The sequence below is a fragment of the Coprinopsis cinerea genome, assembly GCF_000182895.1.
Source record: "Coprinopsis cinerea okayama7#130 chromosome 4 map unlocalized cont3.4, whole genome shotgun sequence".
Taxonomy (NCBI): Eukaryota; Fungi; Basidiomycota; class Agaricomycetes; order Agaricales; family Psathyrellaceae; genus Coprinopsis; species Coprinopsis cinerea.
In genome coordinates this window covers 3,343,547-3,357,659 of record NW_003307541.1, presented here as the reverse complement: position 1 = coordinate 3,357,659, position 14,113 = coordinate 3,343,547, and the positions used below count along the sequence as shown (strand labels likewise).

Sequence of the window (14,113 nt, the reverse complement as noted above, 5' to 3'; positions counted from 1 at the left end):
ATTTAAGCAGGACAGGTCGACTGTAGAGGGAGAATAGGTACTAGGGTAGATGCAGTCCCTGCAGATTGGAATTGCGTAATGATATTGTTCATCGTTTCAGCACCGGCGTCTACTACCCCGGGCCTAGTGATATGACTGTCGAGTCGCACAAAGTTTGGCGGGGGCAGAGTGATATATTCAGGGGGAACACCGAGCCACTGGAGGATAGCAATCCTCATAGTCATTGAAAGAGCACGGTACCCTTCAGAGACAGAGTTCGAGAGGGTTCGGAAGGTCGTACCGAGCCGGGTATGAGTAAGGGAAGCCCATCCACGAATATCTTCTGGCGACATCTTCCAGAGCTGAATTTACGATAGTCAGTTATAATCAATTTATCTGAAGGTGAGGCAAGCGAGGGACCCACAGTTACACAATAGATAACGATAACAAGCATCACAAACAACAAGGAAGAGAAATGGGAGCTGGAAACGATGCGGATGAACGCCTGCGTGAAATCATTGAGGGGATAAGGCAACCAGGATGACTCCAGCACTGACCTTGGCCCGTTGAAAACGAATCCTCAGCTTCTTCGAGAGAGGAGTCTCGAGTTTAACTCGCCAGATATCGACGCGTGGTTCGAGGGTGTTGGAAACAGTTGCTACGAATTCATCTTCAAGATATACAGATACCTGTAACATTATGGACTTGAAGAATGATCACGCGGGTCTAGAGAAGTAGTACTTACAGCCATCAATTGTACAGGCACGTCTGAAGACAACTTTCTGTGAGACAAGGTATTCTTGAGATGATCAACTGACACACCTTTCGCAGCAAGAATCTGAGCAGGCTGCCCAGACGCAGCGTTCCAGATCCATACACCTCCTTCGTGCGCACCACATGAAAGATATCCATCGTTTCGCAGGAACTTGACCATCATGACTTTGTTCTTCTCGGGGACCATGTGCATCGGGAAGTGCCTCGATAGAGTCAGCGAGTCGAGAGAGTATAAGTCGACCCCTGTGGCCATGTTGGAGAGCGCAAGGTAACGGTTGTCGGAGGAAATATCAGAGAACCCGCTGTAAGGCAACGAGGGGTCAGTCAGTCGGACGACGACCAGATGTAATTTCTTACATTAGCCCAGTGAGGCGCGATGGAGGAAGTTGCCAGAGCTCAACTCCGGTCGATATATCCCAGCAACTATACAATACATTAGTATTGATCGACCTGCTCGCTCGGGCGCCACACATACCGTATGCCATGGTGCAGGTAAGTGACGATCAACTGGTCATCCTCTTGGACAAAGTGAAGGCCTCTGCCTTGAACGGTCTTGTCGGTGGTACCTTCCCCGGAGCCAGCTGGCGCGGGCAAGATGTTGGTGGTTGCATAATCACCTAAAACAAGAATGACCGACTGGAAAGAATGTGAAATGGTGAGATACTTACGTCGATTGATAGGTCGAGCGACATGGATCTCAGGTCCCACTGCAATCCCTAGACAGTCCATCGCTTTGCCCTGGGCGAGACATTCCACAGGGGCACCACTGACGCCAGTTGCTACACGTCGGGTTTGACCCTTTAACCAATGTTAGTGTTTGTTTCTGGAACTGGAAAACGAACGTACGTGTATATCCTCGAGAAACAAAACGAGCCCGGAAGCAAGGCCGATGAAGAGTTGAGATGGGTTTGTCGTTGCCCATTGCAACGCGGTAATTCGCTCTTCCAAATCAACTTGTCCAAGGCGACGTCCGCCTATGGCCCAAAACTCCACGGTACCATCGGCGGTGCCAATTGCGAGATTACTGCCGGAAGAAGACAATGCGATTGCCGTCACCTGAGTTTGGCGGGAGAGGACGATGGGATCGAGCTGCTGGTAAGGCTTCATTGTTGGTTGGATTGAATAGTGGGACAAAGGTAAAGGCAGCCCGCGAGTGCGATTAAAAGGCCTCCAAAACGTGGTATCCTCATGGCATACGACAATACGCGAGCCGCCCAGGGCGTGATTGGATTAAACGGAGGCAAAAGCGCGCTATATAGACATGGTAGACAGGCCCATCCCTCCAGATGAAGTGCTAGGAAGGGACGCCCGCCTCAATCCTCTGGTTTGATAGGTATTGTAACTCTTAACTGTCACCCATCCTGCACCCTTCTCCATTGAGAAGACGTAGTTCGCGAGCGATGGGTGCTTCCCCCCCTGAGTAATAACTGTCCAGGTCTCCTGCGACCAAGTCCAAACGCTGTTCAGCCCTCCTGGCGTAAGAGTGTGGACAAACACATCGCCTTCGCTGGGTTTGACCGATTGTATTTGAGATGGATGGAATGACTGCGACGAGTTCTCAACTTGATAGCAAGTGTACATGGTGTTCGAACCTCGAAGCTTGCGGCGAAGGCAATTTATGATACTTGTCGACGCTGCGCGCTTCGACGTAAGCTAACCTTTCTACAGGTTAATAGCCATAAACCTACCGCTGGGGATCAACGCCGAGCTTCCGTCTAGGGTCTGGTTTCCAATCTCCGGTGCAGGGGATGTGTCTTGAGTTGCAATGGGCATAACGGCGTCTAAAACAGGGGGGAGCTGAGACAGGTTACGCTTGTCGATCAACTGTGGTACGTACTGAAACCAGGAAAGGGTGCGTACCTTGGGTAGAGTACGGTGCAGACGATACGGCGCACCTGCTACGTTCCTCCGGGCTTTGGAGGGGGTTGTCTTCATGATGTAGCGAGTTATCCAGTCCAGGCGATGGTGGCTTGCTGATGGGTTGGTAAGATTCTTATCGACGGTCGCAGATTAAGAGCAGATGAGGCAAACAAGTAATGCTGCCGCTGGTGTGGTGTTTCGGGCAATGTACAGGCTCCGCATTCTCATCAATTATTGCTTCGCAGGGTACACTGGTAATGTAGATGCTAGAGCGTAGTGCTGCGTGTATTTCCAGTGGACTCCTATACATTAAGATCCTCCTTCTCTGTATCCTTCTCCTTCTCCTTCTCCTTCTCCTTCTCCTTCTCCTTCTCCTTCTCCTTCTCCTTCTCCTTCTCCTTCTCCTTCTCCTTTCCTTTTCCTTTTCCTTTTCCTTTCCCTTTCCCATCCCCTTCGTTCTTATCCTTCCACAACGTTGTTTCTCCGGTCTGAATCACCGACAATGGAGGGTAAGAAAACACCAACACCGAATACCAGCAAGGCTAGCAGCTTACTTCAAAACAATAATCTCCTTGTACTGCTGCCAGAGCCTTCTCCTGGAATGGACGCAAGGTGTCGTACCAAGTCCGATTGTACAGATTCATAGGCAGGTTTGGAGGCACTGGAGCCGACAGATCGATTCGTTTGTCGCTTCGTTTTCGTCTTCGAGCGGGATTTCCCCGGGGTCGATTGCGCCCGACGTTGGTGCGCCGGATTTCCGCGGCATGATCGTCGAGGTCCATGTACAGTCGAGTCAGCTGCGCCGACCGCCATGGCAAAGTAACAACATCGTAATCTTGGCCTTCCCCGTCACTGTCGTCGTCGCTCATACCCGCCAGGCCGATTGTTGTGAGCAAAGGAAGGTGGTGCATGAACTTTTGCGATTCCGCAGCCTTAAGTCTGTACTGGTACAGCTGAAGTACTGTCAGTACAGGTAAGGACAGTATTAAAAACTGCTCACCGTTTTTCTACGCTCCTGTTTCGCGATCCGAGAGAGCCTAGAAGACTCCTTTTCAACAGCGTCTTCACTTGAGGCTTCTGCATAGACTGCCCAGAGATATTCCGCATGCTTTTCGATGGCAGCGAGGACAATCCTTTTCGTTAGAAGCTCCCCTGGGATGGCACCTTGCTTGTTGCCGTTAGCTCCGCCGAAAGTAGCGATGAAAGATGTCGCAGCGACATTGAAAGCGTCCCGGTTGAAGAGGTGGCTGCGAGGGCGAGAGAAGTCCAAGCGAAAGTTGTCAGCGTCGTTCTTGACTGCGCCCTGCTTCTTGTCGACGTAAGCCTTCATCTCCTCATCGGTTAATGGACGAAATTGGAGGAGAGCTTGTCCAAGCCTCGATCTGACCATCCGGTCTCCGGATGTAAGCTTTGCAACTCGCTCGTCGACCCTGAGTAAGGCATCAACGAAGGTACGGATGTGACTCTTGAAATAAAATCAGTGCACCGCCGCGGGGACTATACAAAGTACTCGCCAGATAGTTTCTATACAAGGGGTGATGGGCAAGGTACTCTTGAACCTCGTCCTTTTTCTTCGACCTGACTGTAGCTCGCTTGCGATCATGCGCAGTTCCAGGTCGATCCTCGACATCGTCCAGGGCAGACAAGTGGTGCATGATCTTCTTCTGGAAGGTTTTGTTTTCCTTGGTGATACTCTCCTCCATTCTGTCTAAACGGTGGTTTAGAGATTTGTCCAGGTTGGTCAGCCCGGCACCGATCAAGTTGAATAACGAATTGAAGAGCGTTCCCGACATGTCTTGCTCGCCAGATTGAGTCATTGGGGACTGCTGATACAGTGAGGTTCAGAGGCAAAGAGTTTGGACGATGGTGATAGACGTAGGTAGAACACATAATCAACCAAAAAATCTATTACTAAATCGCCCGGTCAACCGCCGTTCCATTCTCACGTCTTCACCTGATCTCTTTACCCTCACTTCACGGTCTACGTCTGTGCATTCTTCTTCTTAACCACCTTCCCAGTCTAGTTTCGGCACGGTTGTTAGATAGAATACCAATAGCAGAAAGTAGACGTCACCTGAAAGTTGTAAGTCGCATCCTCTGGTGCCACCCTCTTTCTTTGGTGCGGCTTCAGGAGCTGTAACCAATCGGAATTGTACAAGTTCTTCGGTAACTTGCGAGGAGGCACGGCTTTCAGGTTCACCTTCTGGGACAGTCGACGCGCGCGAGGAAGGGGTCCCCGCCGGCGATTGGTTTTGCCAACGGAGGAACGCAAATGTTCCTCATAGCGCTCGTCGAGGGCCCAAAGGATCTGTGTTAGACGCTCTGCACGCCAGGGGAGGCTGACGCGGATGAAAGAGTCCGGGTCTTCGTCATCTGTCTCGTCGTCGCTCATCCCCTGGACGCCAATACGCTTGATCAAGGGCGCGAATCTTCGATACTCAGGGTCTGCTAAGGCTGTATCCAATCTATGGGCGTGCAACTGGACGGTATTTATGAGAAACAGGGACACAGGCGCGGAGGAAACACAAGAACACTGACCGAAGCCTTGCGAGAGGTCCTCGAAGCCCTTGTTAGCCTCGCCTTTTCACGAGCGACACTATCATCTCTGGTCGCTTCGCTATAAACAGACCACAGATACTCTGCGTGGTTGTCGATAGCGTACGCGACCACCTCGTACTTCAGCAATTCGGAAGGGATTGCCGGAGAGGTCGTGTCTCCCCAGAGGTACCCAGAGTGTGCGGCTTCAATGAAAGCTTCTGCGGCAACATGGAGTGCTTCCCGGTTAAACTCTGCCCTGCGAGAGCGAGAGAAGTCCAAGCGAAAGTTATTGGCATCGACCTTAATGGCGGAAGGGGCGTTGTCCTCGTATGCTTGCCACTCTTCTTCAGTGAGCGGACGAAACTGAAGCAGAGCACGTCCAAGCTTCGACTTCACCATGTTGGACGTTTCGGCGGCGGATAATATTGCTACCCGTGCATCGACCTTCAGTAGATGGTCGTCGAAAAAGGAACGAATACGCTCCTAGGTATCCGTCAGCAAAGCCAGATCTAGACAACGGGTGACAAGCAACCTACGGCGAATTGTACGCGTAATGGATGGTTGGCAAGTATGTCTGCCGGCTGGCCCCGTTTGATTCGCCTCTTCCTGGAAACAGATCCACTTGCCAGGATCTCAATCTCCTCGATCCTGTGATTGACTTTCTCTTGAAAGGCTTGGTTTGCAGCGGAAGTGCTTGCTTCAATGTCCTTGATTCTGCGGGCGACCAGGTCGTCGACGCCCGCCATTCTGAAGCTGAGGAACTCGTGAAGAGCACCAAACATGTCCGAGGAACTTTCACCCTGTGGTTCTGGTACCGCAGACGCGGGAGTAACGGGCAAATTCCGCGGGAGAGTCGACTAAACATTTGGTCAGCAAAGGGATGTACAAAGCGGTGCCTTCTTGCCTTGGGTCGCTTTCTGCCTGAGGCCTTCGATGGACCCGCTTCGTATGCGAAAATGCCCTCAAGTACGCGAGACAATCTGAATCCCTATGAATCCAGTCAGATAGTCAACAACCCGTGAGCCCCGTTGCGTACTTGCCTTCTCGACGTTAGGTGCTTCCCCCTCTACTTCCTCCTCATCTTCATGTTCGTCATCAACTCCGTCCCATTCTTCTTCTCCTTCGTATTCGGCGTCACTTCCCTGAAGGGCGTGATCATGTTGCTAGATACTTGCTTGACGGGACAGGTACACTCACCTGTGCTTTGGCCTTCCCCTTCCCCTTTTCTTTCCCTTTGGAGGAGGAGGAGGATGTGTTTCCCTTCCCCTTCGAAGTAGCCGTGTCCTTTCCTTTCCCTTTATCTGCGAGCGCTGGTGGAGGTGGGACGGTCGCGTTTCTAAGAGGAGGAAGCCCTCCTTGATTCGACTCCATGCTCTGGCCCTTATCTGGTGTCAGAATAGTCCCCTCTGCCTTGCTTGAAGTCGGTTTAGATTCCTTGTCGTCTTCATCGATTCGCTGGCGCTTGCGTGGCTACATGGTTTTGTTAGACGAAGAATGAGCACCAAAGGTGAATTCACTCACGGGGGCGGGATCAGGAGTATCAATGGCTGGGTCAACCTTCCTGAAGAAACCCTGGAAACCCTCTGGTCTAAAGTGAGAACTTTTCGGGCACCTAACGCCGTTTACACTTACCTTTGACAAGCCTGTGCATAGCTTTTCGCAGCCTGGAAGGGTTAGTGTCCTTGGTGGTCCTAGGTTGAGAGGTGGCTTCGGAGTGTTGGCCTTTGGGTTCGCCGTCATCGTCAATGTCTCTCTTTCTCCCAAGTCCAGAGGGCTTAGAACCAGCAGGGACCTGAGTTGGACGAATTGGAAAGTACGCTCCATCCGGTTTGACCACTCTGGAAGCGCAGGTTTAAAAAAGTCGAATATCTTGGTAAAGCCTCTCACCTTGCTTTGGCGGCCCTACGGAGATCATCAACAGGGAAGCTCCCCGCAATTCCTGGGGTGGAGAGCTGGTGCCAGGTTTCTGCGAAAGGGTTACGCCTGTCGAGAAACCGCGATGAGGTCCCATGTTTTAAAGAGAAAGCAAATGGCATACGTGGTCCAGGTAGACTGCCCTGCCGACCCCGATTGCGTCGATGAGCCTGCCATGGCCTGATATCCTGATGTGGATGCGACGGGGACTGCTTGAGATCCTGATGTGGATGCGACGGGTACTGCTTGAGATCCTGAGGTGGACGCGACGGGTACTGCTTGAGATCCTGAGGTGAACGCGGCAGGGACTTCTGAAGATGTAGACGCTCCCGCAGGGGGCGCTGTACTTGCGCTTCGAGCTTCGACATCCACCGACGCTCCGTTTGTCGCTGATACAGACTGAGGGGCAGATGAATCACCCCCCGTATTCGTTGCACCAGCATTTCCAGCGCTGCCCCCTCCCACATTATCCATATCCATGTCGTCTGCCTCCCGGGCCATGATGTCGCCGTGGAACTGTTTGAAAGGACGCGTTCGTTCCGTGTCTGTCGATTGGATAGTGAATTTCAATCTCCGACTATTCAGAAATTGTCGAGCAAGGCATGTATTGAGAGTTACACTATGTATTACAGGCGTATCGAGAGGTTCGACAGGCCGTGGTGAGGGAAATAGATGAGATAGGTTCGTCATAGGTATCCAGTCGTCGGAGGCTTTCGAGAGAGCTGGCCATATCAGCGACCAGGAAGCGCATCGGCTGAGCCGCTTTGCATGCAATAGTACGCTCAAACCAGAAGCACAGTTCGAAAAGGACGATAACTGAGCTTCTGAGGTGCCTGAAGCGAACTTCAACATTCGCAGCGTCGCTCAGATAGCCCTCTACTCCTTGGAACAACTCGGAATCGGACTCGGAATAAGGCCGTCTGCTGCCCGCTAAAGCTAGGGTCAAGCGCACGGTTTCGCGATAGATTTCCCGCACTTGGGTAGGAAGAAAATGGTCCGTGATTGCCCAAAGCGAAGCGGTCGAAGGCGAGCTGAATACGAGGAGATCGAAGGTGGCAGACGCCATGTCTTTGCAGTCCTCCAAAGCCACCATGTCAACGGGGCCCTGAGAAAGAGTCAGCTATGCGTCGGTGGTCGTAATCGAAACCGTACTTCAGTATCCATGTGAAGGTAGCTCTCCATCGCGAGGGCCAGTACCTCGATCTCCCGTCGCCATGCAGGGGAGCCTTTGCTAGTGTTCAGTGCCGAGGAGGCAAGAAGCGCTTCCATGCTAAACACCAGATTCGTTAGAGCTTGATAATGTTATCTCCCCGCAGGACTCACATCGCGACGCTAGACGCAGTGAGACAAATCCGAAGAGTGACAGTTTGCGGCTCACAGATCTTGACGACCGAGGTTTCGCACTGTGATTATATGGTCAGCGATGTGAGCAGGACGCGGGAAGACACGTACTAGCCAGGCCAGAACCTTGTCACGGACGCCGACGTTCCAACGCGTAGCCATCGGGTACGGAAAGAAGTCTTGAACAACTGCCGAAAACAAAGGGTTTGTCAAATTTCATAGGGGACGGATTATAACGCACCAGCAATATGAAGGTCGATTAAACTGAAGGGCTCCGATCTAAGCATCGAGGCATGAGTGCTCTTGGCTAGGAGCAGCAGGCCTCCCAAGGCAGCTGAGGGGAGGAACTCTTAGACGCCAGCGTTGACTTAAGACGACCAACTCACCCGCAAATGGAGAGAGACAATCGACAGTGAATGAAGAGATAATGTCGTCCGCCTGTCATTCTCAGTAACAACGTTCAGAGCCCGTAAGGACAGCGTACCTGGACCCACGGAGATGATTCCATTTCAGATTCGCCTTTAAAGCATTCGTCACTGGCAGCCATCCCCCTCCGAAGTCGTACGCCGGTTCTACAAAGGACGGTCAGTTTCTAGAATACAAAAAGACCAGTGTAGGAAAGCATAAGCACCGATGTTCACTGGAAGTCGCTGTTTGGTGGGGCATTGAAACACGATGGTTGTCGTTCGCCATGGGTCTATGGAGATGGCTAAGGTTCAAGAGGAAGAACGAGCCGTCTCGCGTCACTCACCTCGTGTCTAGCCCCTAGACTCGTGACCACTGTGACTGCAGTCACATAAAAAGCGCGTCCTTCTCCTTTCCCTTTCTCCTCGCCTTGATTCAAACACCCCGGTATCCCCAGCACCTCACCCAGAGACTATGATTACTTCCCAGCCTATTGTTGCGAGCAAGAGCTTGAGAGTTCCAGGCGCGTTGGCAGACTGCCCTTTGACCCTCATCCCCATCGCCCCGGACCTCCCCAGAGACGTGGTGTGCGCTCTCCTCTCTCCACGAGGGAGATACGTTGCCATTGCCCTGCCCGATTGTGAAATTTGGGTGAGTACTACATAGCTTTACATCAGCTCGGGACTTGGGGACGCTTTTGACACTGAATGAACTCACAGATTCTTGATGGGGCCCTAAACTGGTCCAGAGTCCACATCCTACAAACCGAAGGCTGGCCGGCCACAGCGCTTCATTGGTACGTCGATCCAAACATGAAGGGCAGCGAGGCCTTGTTCTGCGGGACTAGCGGGGGCGTGGTCTCGTTGTACAGGTTCTCTGAGGACAGCACGGTGCGTCGTTATATCCAGGGTAGCCGGATGTTCGTGCTGATGGTTCCAAAGTATATCGCTCGAGTTTGGGAACGACAGCTGGCAGGCGGAATAAACGTATTCGTGCAGAAGGGGTCGGAGCTCATCGTGGTACATCGTAACGATGTCTCGAGGGCCTGGCTCCCACCCATAGAAGGTCGGTGACTATTGTCAAAATGTGCACATCCTGACGTTACCAGACCTAGAGACCGTACCGAGTCCAGCTTTGCCGAGGTTTTTCTCCGTATTCCAATTTAGTCCCGGCCATCACGAAGTTGTCGAGGCCTTCTTTTACGACGAGATCCCTTCCGATGGTCATGGGACAATTGTGGTTATGTTGTCCAAAGTTCGCTGGTAGTAAGTCACTCCGTACGCAGCCCGTGCATCAGCTCACGTCGGGTTAGCAAACTCAGACAATGCAGGACCGGGTTGGAAATGATAGCCAGCGGACCGGTGCCGCCATACCATGCGTGGGGTCCTTGCGCAATTGCCCGTTTCGACCGTTGCTGATTCGATAACTGAACAGGACGGCTGCCGTGTCTCCATCCCTACGAACCATGGGGCTTGTCGAGCGCGACAGCATGGTTCTAAGCCGTTCCGGAACGAGAATCTCCTTTGAGAAGGACCTCGAAGGAACCTTTCTCAGCGGCAGGTTTGTTCACTTGGATGACTCGAGGCTGATTCTTGGAACTATGGCGGGCACCCTTCTGATGGTTGAGCACGACGAAACCCATCATACTGTGGGCCAATATGTGTTGTCACGGCCTGATGGTACGTCAATTCGTCATTATATCTGTTGGAGAAATTGGTGACCAGACGGGTAACTTCCCTTAGCTGAGCTCCGTCCTCTCCATGCCCGGGCTGGCCACTTGGAGACTACCGCCATCGTTCAAGAGGTTTCACCGTCCGGACCCAAGCTATTCCTTCTGGTCAACACCAGACGACTATTCGGAGGATCTGGATTCAACAGATCCGATGTTGTTGTGCGTATTCCATCGTCGTCATCATGAAGACGCAATTCACTGATTGGCGAGAACAGAGATTCACAATCCATATTGCAGCCTTCTTTCTACTGGCAGCATGGGAATTCGGCATCATGTGTATCATTGCTGTTCTCGAGGCTTTTGACTTGATGTTCTTAGTCTTTAACTTGCGCGATGTGCCTGAATGAGAAGCCCGGGTTGTCGGGGCGCTGTTTATAATTTCTCTTTATGTCATAACTACTCTCGCTTTCCACAATATTACACCCCTCCCCCTCCCTCCCCCCACTCTACACCTTCGCGATAGTCGCCATGTTGCTTTAACAAAATCTTAAGATTCGCATTGTCAAGAGGAAGACCGTCACCAGCCAAGGGGAAATATAACCCACACCAAACATCCTCGATCCTCGATCTCGTCGCCCTCGGCTGGGAGGAGCAGCTGTCCTGGATAGGGCAGGCCTTTCTCCTCGTCTTCGACGAGGTATGACTTCGTGGTTGAAAGGGGATGATCAGCTATCTGGGAGACGCGAAATCTCTTCAGGAATTCAGGCGGAGCGCAGAAAGTTGTAACCAGATCCAAAAACACAACGCCTCGTGTTCGAACGGACGTTAATTCCTTTCATCTCTCAACCATCAGCGATGTCTCCTCTTCCGACCTTTCGAAAGCTCGTCCATGTTTCCGATGCTCATGAAGGGCCAGTCAACTGCCTACAGTTCTCTCCAGAGGGGAAGTTCCTAGCCAGTGGAGGTGAGAAAGCGGTTACGGACATCGAAGCTAAACAAGTACTTACCTTTCAAAAGGCGACGATGGCTGCGTATGCGTTTTCACGGAGGCAAAGTGGAGGCGCTTCAATACCAAGCAGAACCAGGTAACGACCGTGGCGTGGTTCAGGGATACACAGGGTGGGAACAAGCTGTTCCTCCTAACTGGCGGCGTGGATGGCACCGTGAAACTCTGGAAAGGGACAAAGGAGGTTAGTTACTAAAACGTTTGAAAGTACAATGCCTGATGTGTCTGAGCAGCTCACCTTCTCCCTTCATGCAATGAAGACCGTTCTGATGGACCATGCCATTGAGGGGATGGCGTTATTCGACTCGACGCTGGCCGTGGTAGGTCGCGGCGGCCTATATCTCTACGACATCAAATCCGACGCTGCAGGTACGTCAGTCTCTGGTTCACCCTGGTAATAGACGTAACCGACATTATCCATAGTCGGCGAAAGAATTCATCCCGTTCATGTTGGACTCGAGAAGATGTCGGAGGAAGGGGGCATCATGCGAGCCGTTTGCTTTTTCAATGGCGGGACGTCCGTTATGGTGGGATGTCTGGACTCAAAGGCGATGTAGGTTTGCATATCACCGCACGCCGCACTCGACACTGACAACGTCTCTGCAGAATCGCGTGGGAGATACGGACTAAGAAGCGCCTGTGGAGAGAGAAGATCCATACCAGGATGTGAGTGTCTCGGACTGGCTAACATAGAAAATCCACTTACGTTCATGAAAGTGGGAACATGGCATGGTCTGAGGACCTCCGCCTCCTCTGTATTTGGAACCTGACAGATGGAATGGACCTGTACAAGCTGGAAGACGCGGCCGCAGCCAGACCCTTGTACCAGAGGAGGATCCCCGTCGCCATCCATCGAAACCTTCCCTTTCAAGTGACTTTCTTGTCCCGATACGGGCTTGCTTGCGGATCCGACACAGGAGAGGCATTCATCTGGGACTGCGGCGATGAAGCTAAAGTGCTCCAGCAGTTGACTCACACCAGCACTGGTACGTGGACATGTCTTATCACGTCCACTGTTGCTGATAACACTTGAAACAGGATCCCTGGTTGTCCAAGCCATAGCAGTACGTCCCGCCGTTCCGTCACGAACCCTTTTGATGACACCGCATACTCTCTAGCATGGCCAAAGCACAAAGAATGGGCGTCACCTCCTTGCGACAGGGAGTGCTGATATCGGGAAGAGAGGGGCAATCGTTGTGTGGACCACTGAGAAGGTGAGCGCACGACTGGTCCCCTGTCTTCGTACTAACGCCGGTTTAGCAGGGGAAGTGGCGATTCCCCTGGAAATTCGCGCTTTTCGTAATGCTAGCCTTGCTTGGAGGGTTGGGCTCCCTCATCGGGCTTCAGTATCGCAAGGAGCTCGAACGGTCGCGCTTGGCTGAAGAGAGACTCAACGAGTTGAAGATGTTCATCTCGAGATCCAACGAGATCACGGAGAGAATCAGAGCCCATGCCCAAGCCTTGGAGAGTTCAAAACTCAAGCTCGACGAGCTAGAGCTCAAACGTGAGCTTGACGGCAAGGAGCCTCAGCCTGAGGACTTGGAGACACTGAACGTCGTCGACCACGGCCTCCTCGGGGATGTGGAGACCATCGTCGGCCCCATGTCTGGACAACTGGAGTCAAGTGCTGCGGCAGAGGGGGGAGTGCCCCATGCCCCTGTCGACCCGACTCCATCGGAGGCCCATGCCCCTGTCGACCCGACTCCATCGAAGGCCAGCGAGGAAGACGAAGCCGTACCTGATCAGGAGAGCGTGCCCAACGACGTTGAAGGCGAGGGATTGGATGAACTCTTGAGTCGCGCATGGAAGCGGCTCTCTCTCTACATTCCCATGTTTCCGTGATAACTTCTAATATATTTCTCCCTCAATGGGCCGTGTCTTTTCCCGTCTAAAGCGACATCGACCGCAAAAGCTTGAGCATTTGAGAGGAGGAGTGAGTCAGACGGGTGCTGAGAGGACTTTTCCATGATTGGATTTATCTTGGAACGTAGATGGCATTATAATTCGGTGTATTGAGGGATACATAACGACTTATGGGCCCAAGTGCTGCTTCGAAAAGCGCGTTCGAACACAGGCACTGAAGTTGGGTCTAGTTTTGCGGAGCCAAGTGCTGCCTCGAAAGTGTGTTCGAGCGCAGACAATGGAGCTAGCCACAGGGAAGGACGAGGGGCTAATTCATTGCCGTTCTGGTAAAATGTGCTTGGTAAGACGAAAAAGGCTGCTTCGAAAGCGATTTCGAACGCAGCGCCCCCACCCAAGTGTTGCCTCGGAAGCGTATTCGAGCAGGCAATAGAGCTAGCCACAGGGAAGGACGAGGGGATAATTCATTGCCGTTCTGGTAAAATGTGCTAGGTAAGACGAAAGAGGCTGCTTCGAAAGCGATTTCGAACGCAGCGCATCCGTTGAAATGATGTCGCGACGTGAGGGTGGCTGGGGATGGTGAAGTTCAAGGTGGTTGGTTGCGATCGATAGTTCCCACACTGAAGTCCATGCCCACAAGTGCCAACAGTTGTCAACATAATACATTGATCGGGTAGAAAAGTCGATGGAAAGGAGGACAATGTTGAATGCCGCTCTTAAGCTAATTTTAACCAAACTTTGACCCGAGTTCCAACATCTTTTCA

The 14,113-nt window shown here is 52.2% G+C and overlaps 6 protein-coding genes across 6 annotated transcripts; 2 read left to right on the top strand and 4 right to left on the bottom strand.

The window, feature by feature from the left end:
- Window positions 1-2: 2 nt before the first annotated feature.
- On the bottom strand, window positions 3-1,860 carry CC1G_04102 (hypothetical protein; the record flags this gene model as incomplete). Its single annotated transcript, XM_001836737.1, has 9 exons — window positions 3-341; window positions 404-484; window positions 537-668; window positions 725-747; window positions 802-1,055; window positions 1,111-1,176; window positions 1,229-1,370; window positions 1,422-1,551; window positions 1,600-1,860. The coding sequence occupies 9 exons, from the start codon at window positions 1,858-1,860 to the stop codon at window positions 3-5; spliced, it is 1,428 nt and encodes a 475-aa protein (XP_001836789.1).
- Window positions 1,861-2,004: 144 nt separating this feature from the next.
- Window positions 2,005-2,688, bottom strand: CC1G_04101 (hypothetical protein; the record flags this gene model as incomplete). Its single annotated transcript, XM_001836736.2, has 3 exons — window positions 2,005-2,387; window positions 2,442-2,550; window positions 2,614-2,688. The coding sequence occupies 3 exons, from the start codon at window positions 2,686-2,688 to the stop codon at window positions 2,005-2,007; spliced, it is 567 nt and encodes a 188-aa protein (XP_001836788.2).
- Window positions 2,689-2,915: 227 nt separating this feature from the next.
- Window positions 2,916-4,430, bottom strand: CC1G_04100 (hypothetical protein; the record flags this gene model as incomplete). Its single annotated transcript, XM_001836735.2, has 4 exons — window positions 2,916-3,101; window positions 3,168-3,566; window positions 3,614-4,043; window positions 4,117-4,430. The coding sequence occupies 4 exons, from the start codon at window positions 4,428-4,430 to the stop codon at window positions 2,916-2,918; spliced, it is 1,329 nt and encodes a 442-aa protein (XP_001836787.2).
- A 164-nt stretch (window positions 4,431-4,594) lies between these two features.
- Window positions 4,595-9,099, bottom strand: CC1G_04099 (hypothetical protein; the record flags this gene model as incomplete). The annotated part of the gene is made up of 19 exons (XM_001836734.2): window positions 4,595-4,633; window positions 4,688-5,092; window positions 5,152-5,634; window positions 5,688-6,008; window positions 6,129-6,139; window positions 6,188-6,293; window positions 6,349-6,621; window positions 6,673-6,734; window positions 6,784-6,989; window positions 7,039-7,134; window positions 7,190-7,610; window positions 7,696-8,170; window positions 8,218-8,335; window positions 8,389-8,468; window positions 8,518-8,594; window positions 8,648-8,740; window positions 8,793-8,844; window positions 8,891-8,978; window positions 9,038-9,099. The coding sequence occupies 19 exons, from the start codon at window positions 9,097-9,099 to the stop codon at window positions 4,595-4,597; spliced, it is 3,468 nt and encodes a 1,155-aa protein (XP_001836786.2).
- A 186-nt stretch (window positions 9,100-9,285) lies between these two features.
- CC1G_04098 (hypothetical protein) lies at window positions 9,286-10,890 on the top strand (the record flags this gene model as incomplete). The annotated part of the gene is made up of 8 exons (XM_001836733.2): window positions 9,286-9,462; window positions 9,531-9,701; window positions 9,753-9,876; window positions 9,926-10,076; window positions 10,124-10,189; window positions 10,246-10,490; window positions 10,554-10,702; window positions 10,759-10,890. 8 exons carry the CDS (start codon window positions 9,286-9,288, stop codon window positions 10,888-10,890), a joined length of 1,215 nt encoding a protein of 404 aa, XP_001836785.2.
- A 448-nt stretch (window positions 10,891-11,338) lies between these two features.
- On the top strand, window positions 11,339-13,331 carry CC1G_04097 (hypothetical protein; the record flags this gene model as incomplete). The annotated part of the gene is made up of 9 exons (XM_001836732.1): window positions 11,339-11,447; window positions 11,501-11,673; window positions 11,723-11,858; window positions 11,913-12,042; window positions 12,096-12,155; window positions 12,207-12,475; window positions 12,528-12,553; window positions 12,608-12,703; window positions 12,753-13,331. The coding sequence occupies 9 exons, from the start codon at window positions 11,339-11,341 to the stop codon at window positions 13,329-13,331; spliced, it is 1,578 nt and encodes a 525-aa protein (XP_001836784.1).
- Window positions 13,332-14,113: the final 782 nt, after the last annotated feature.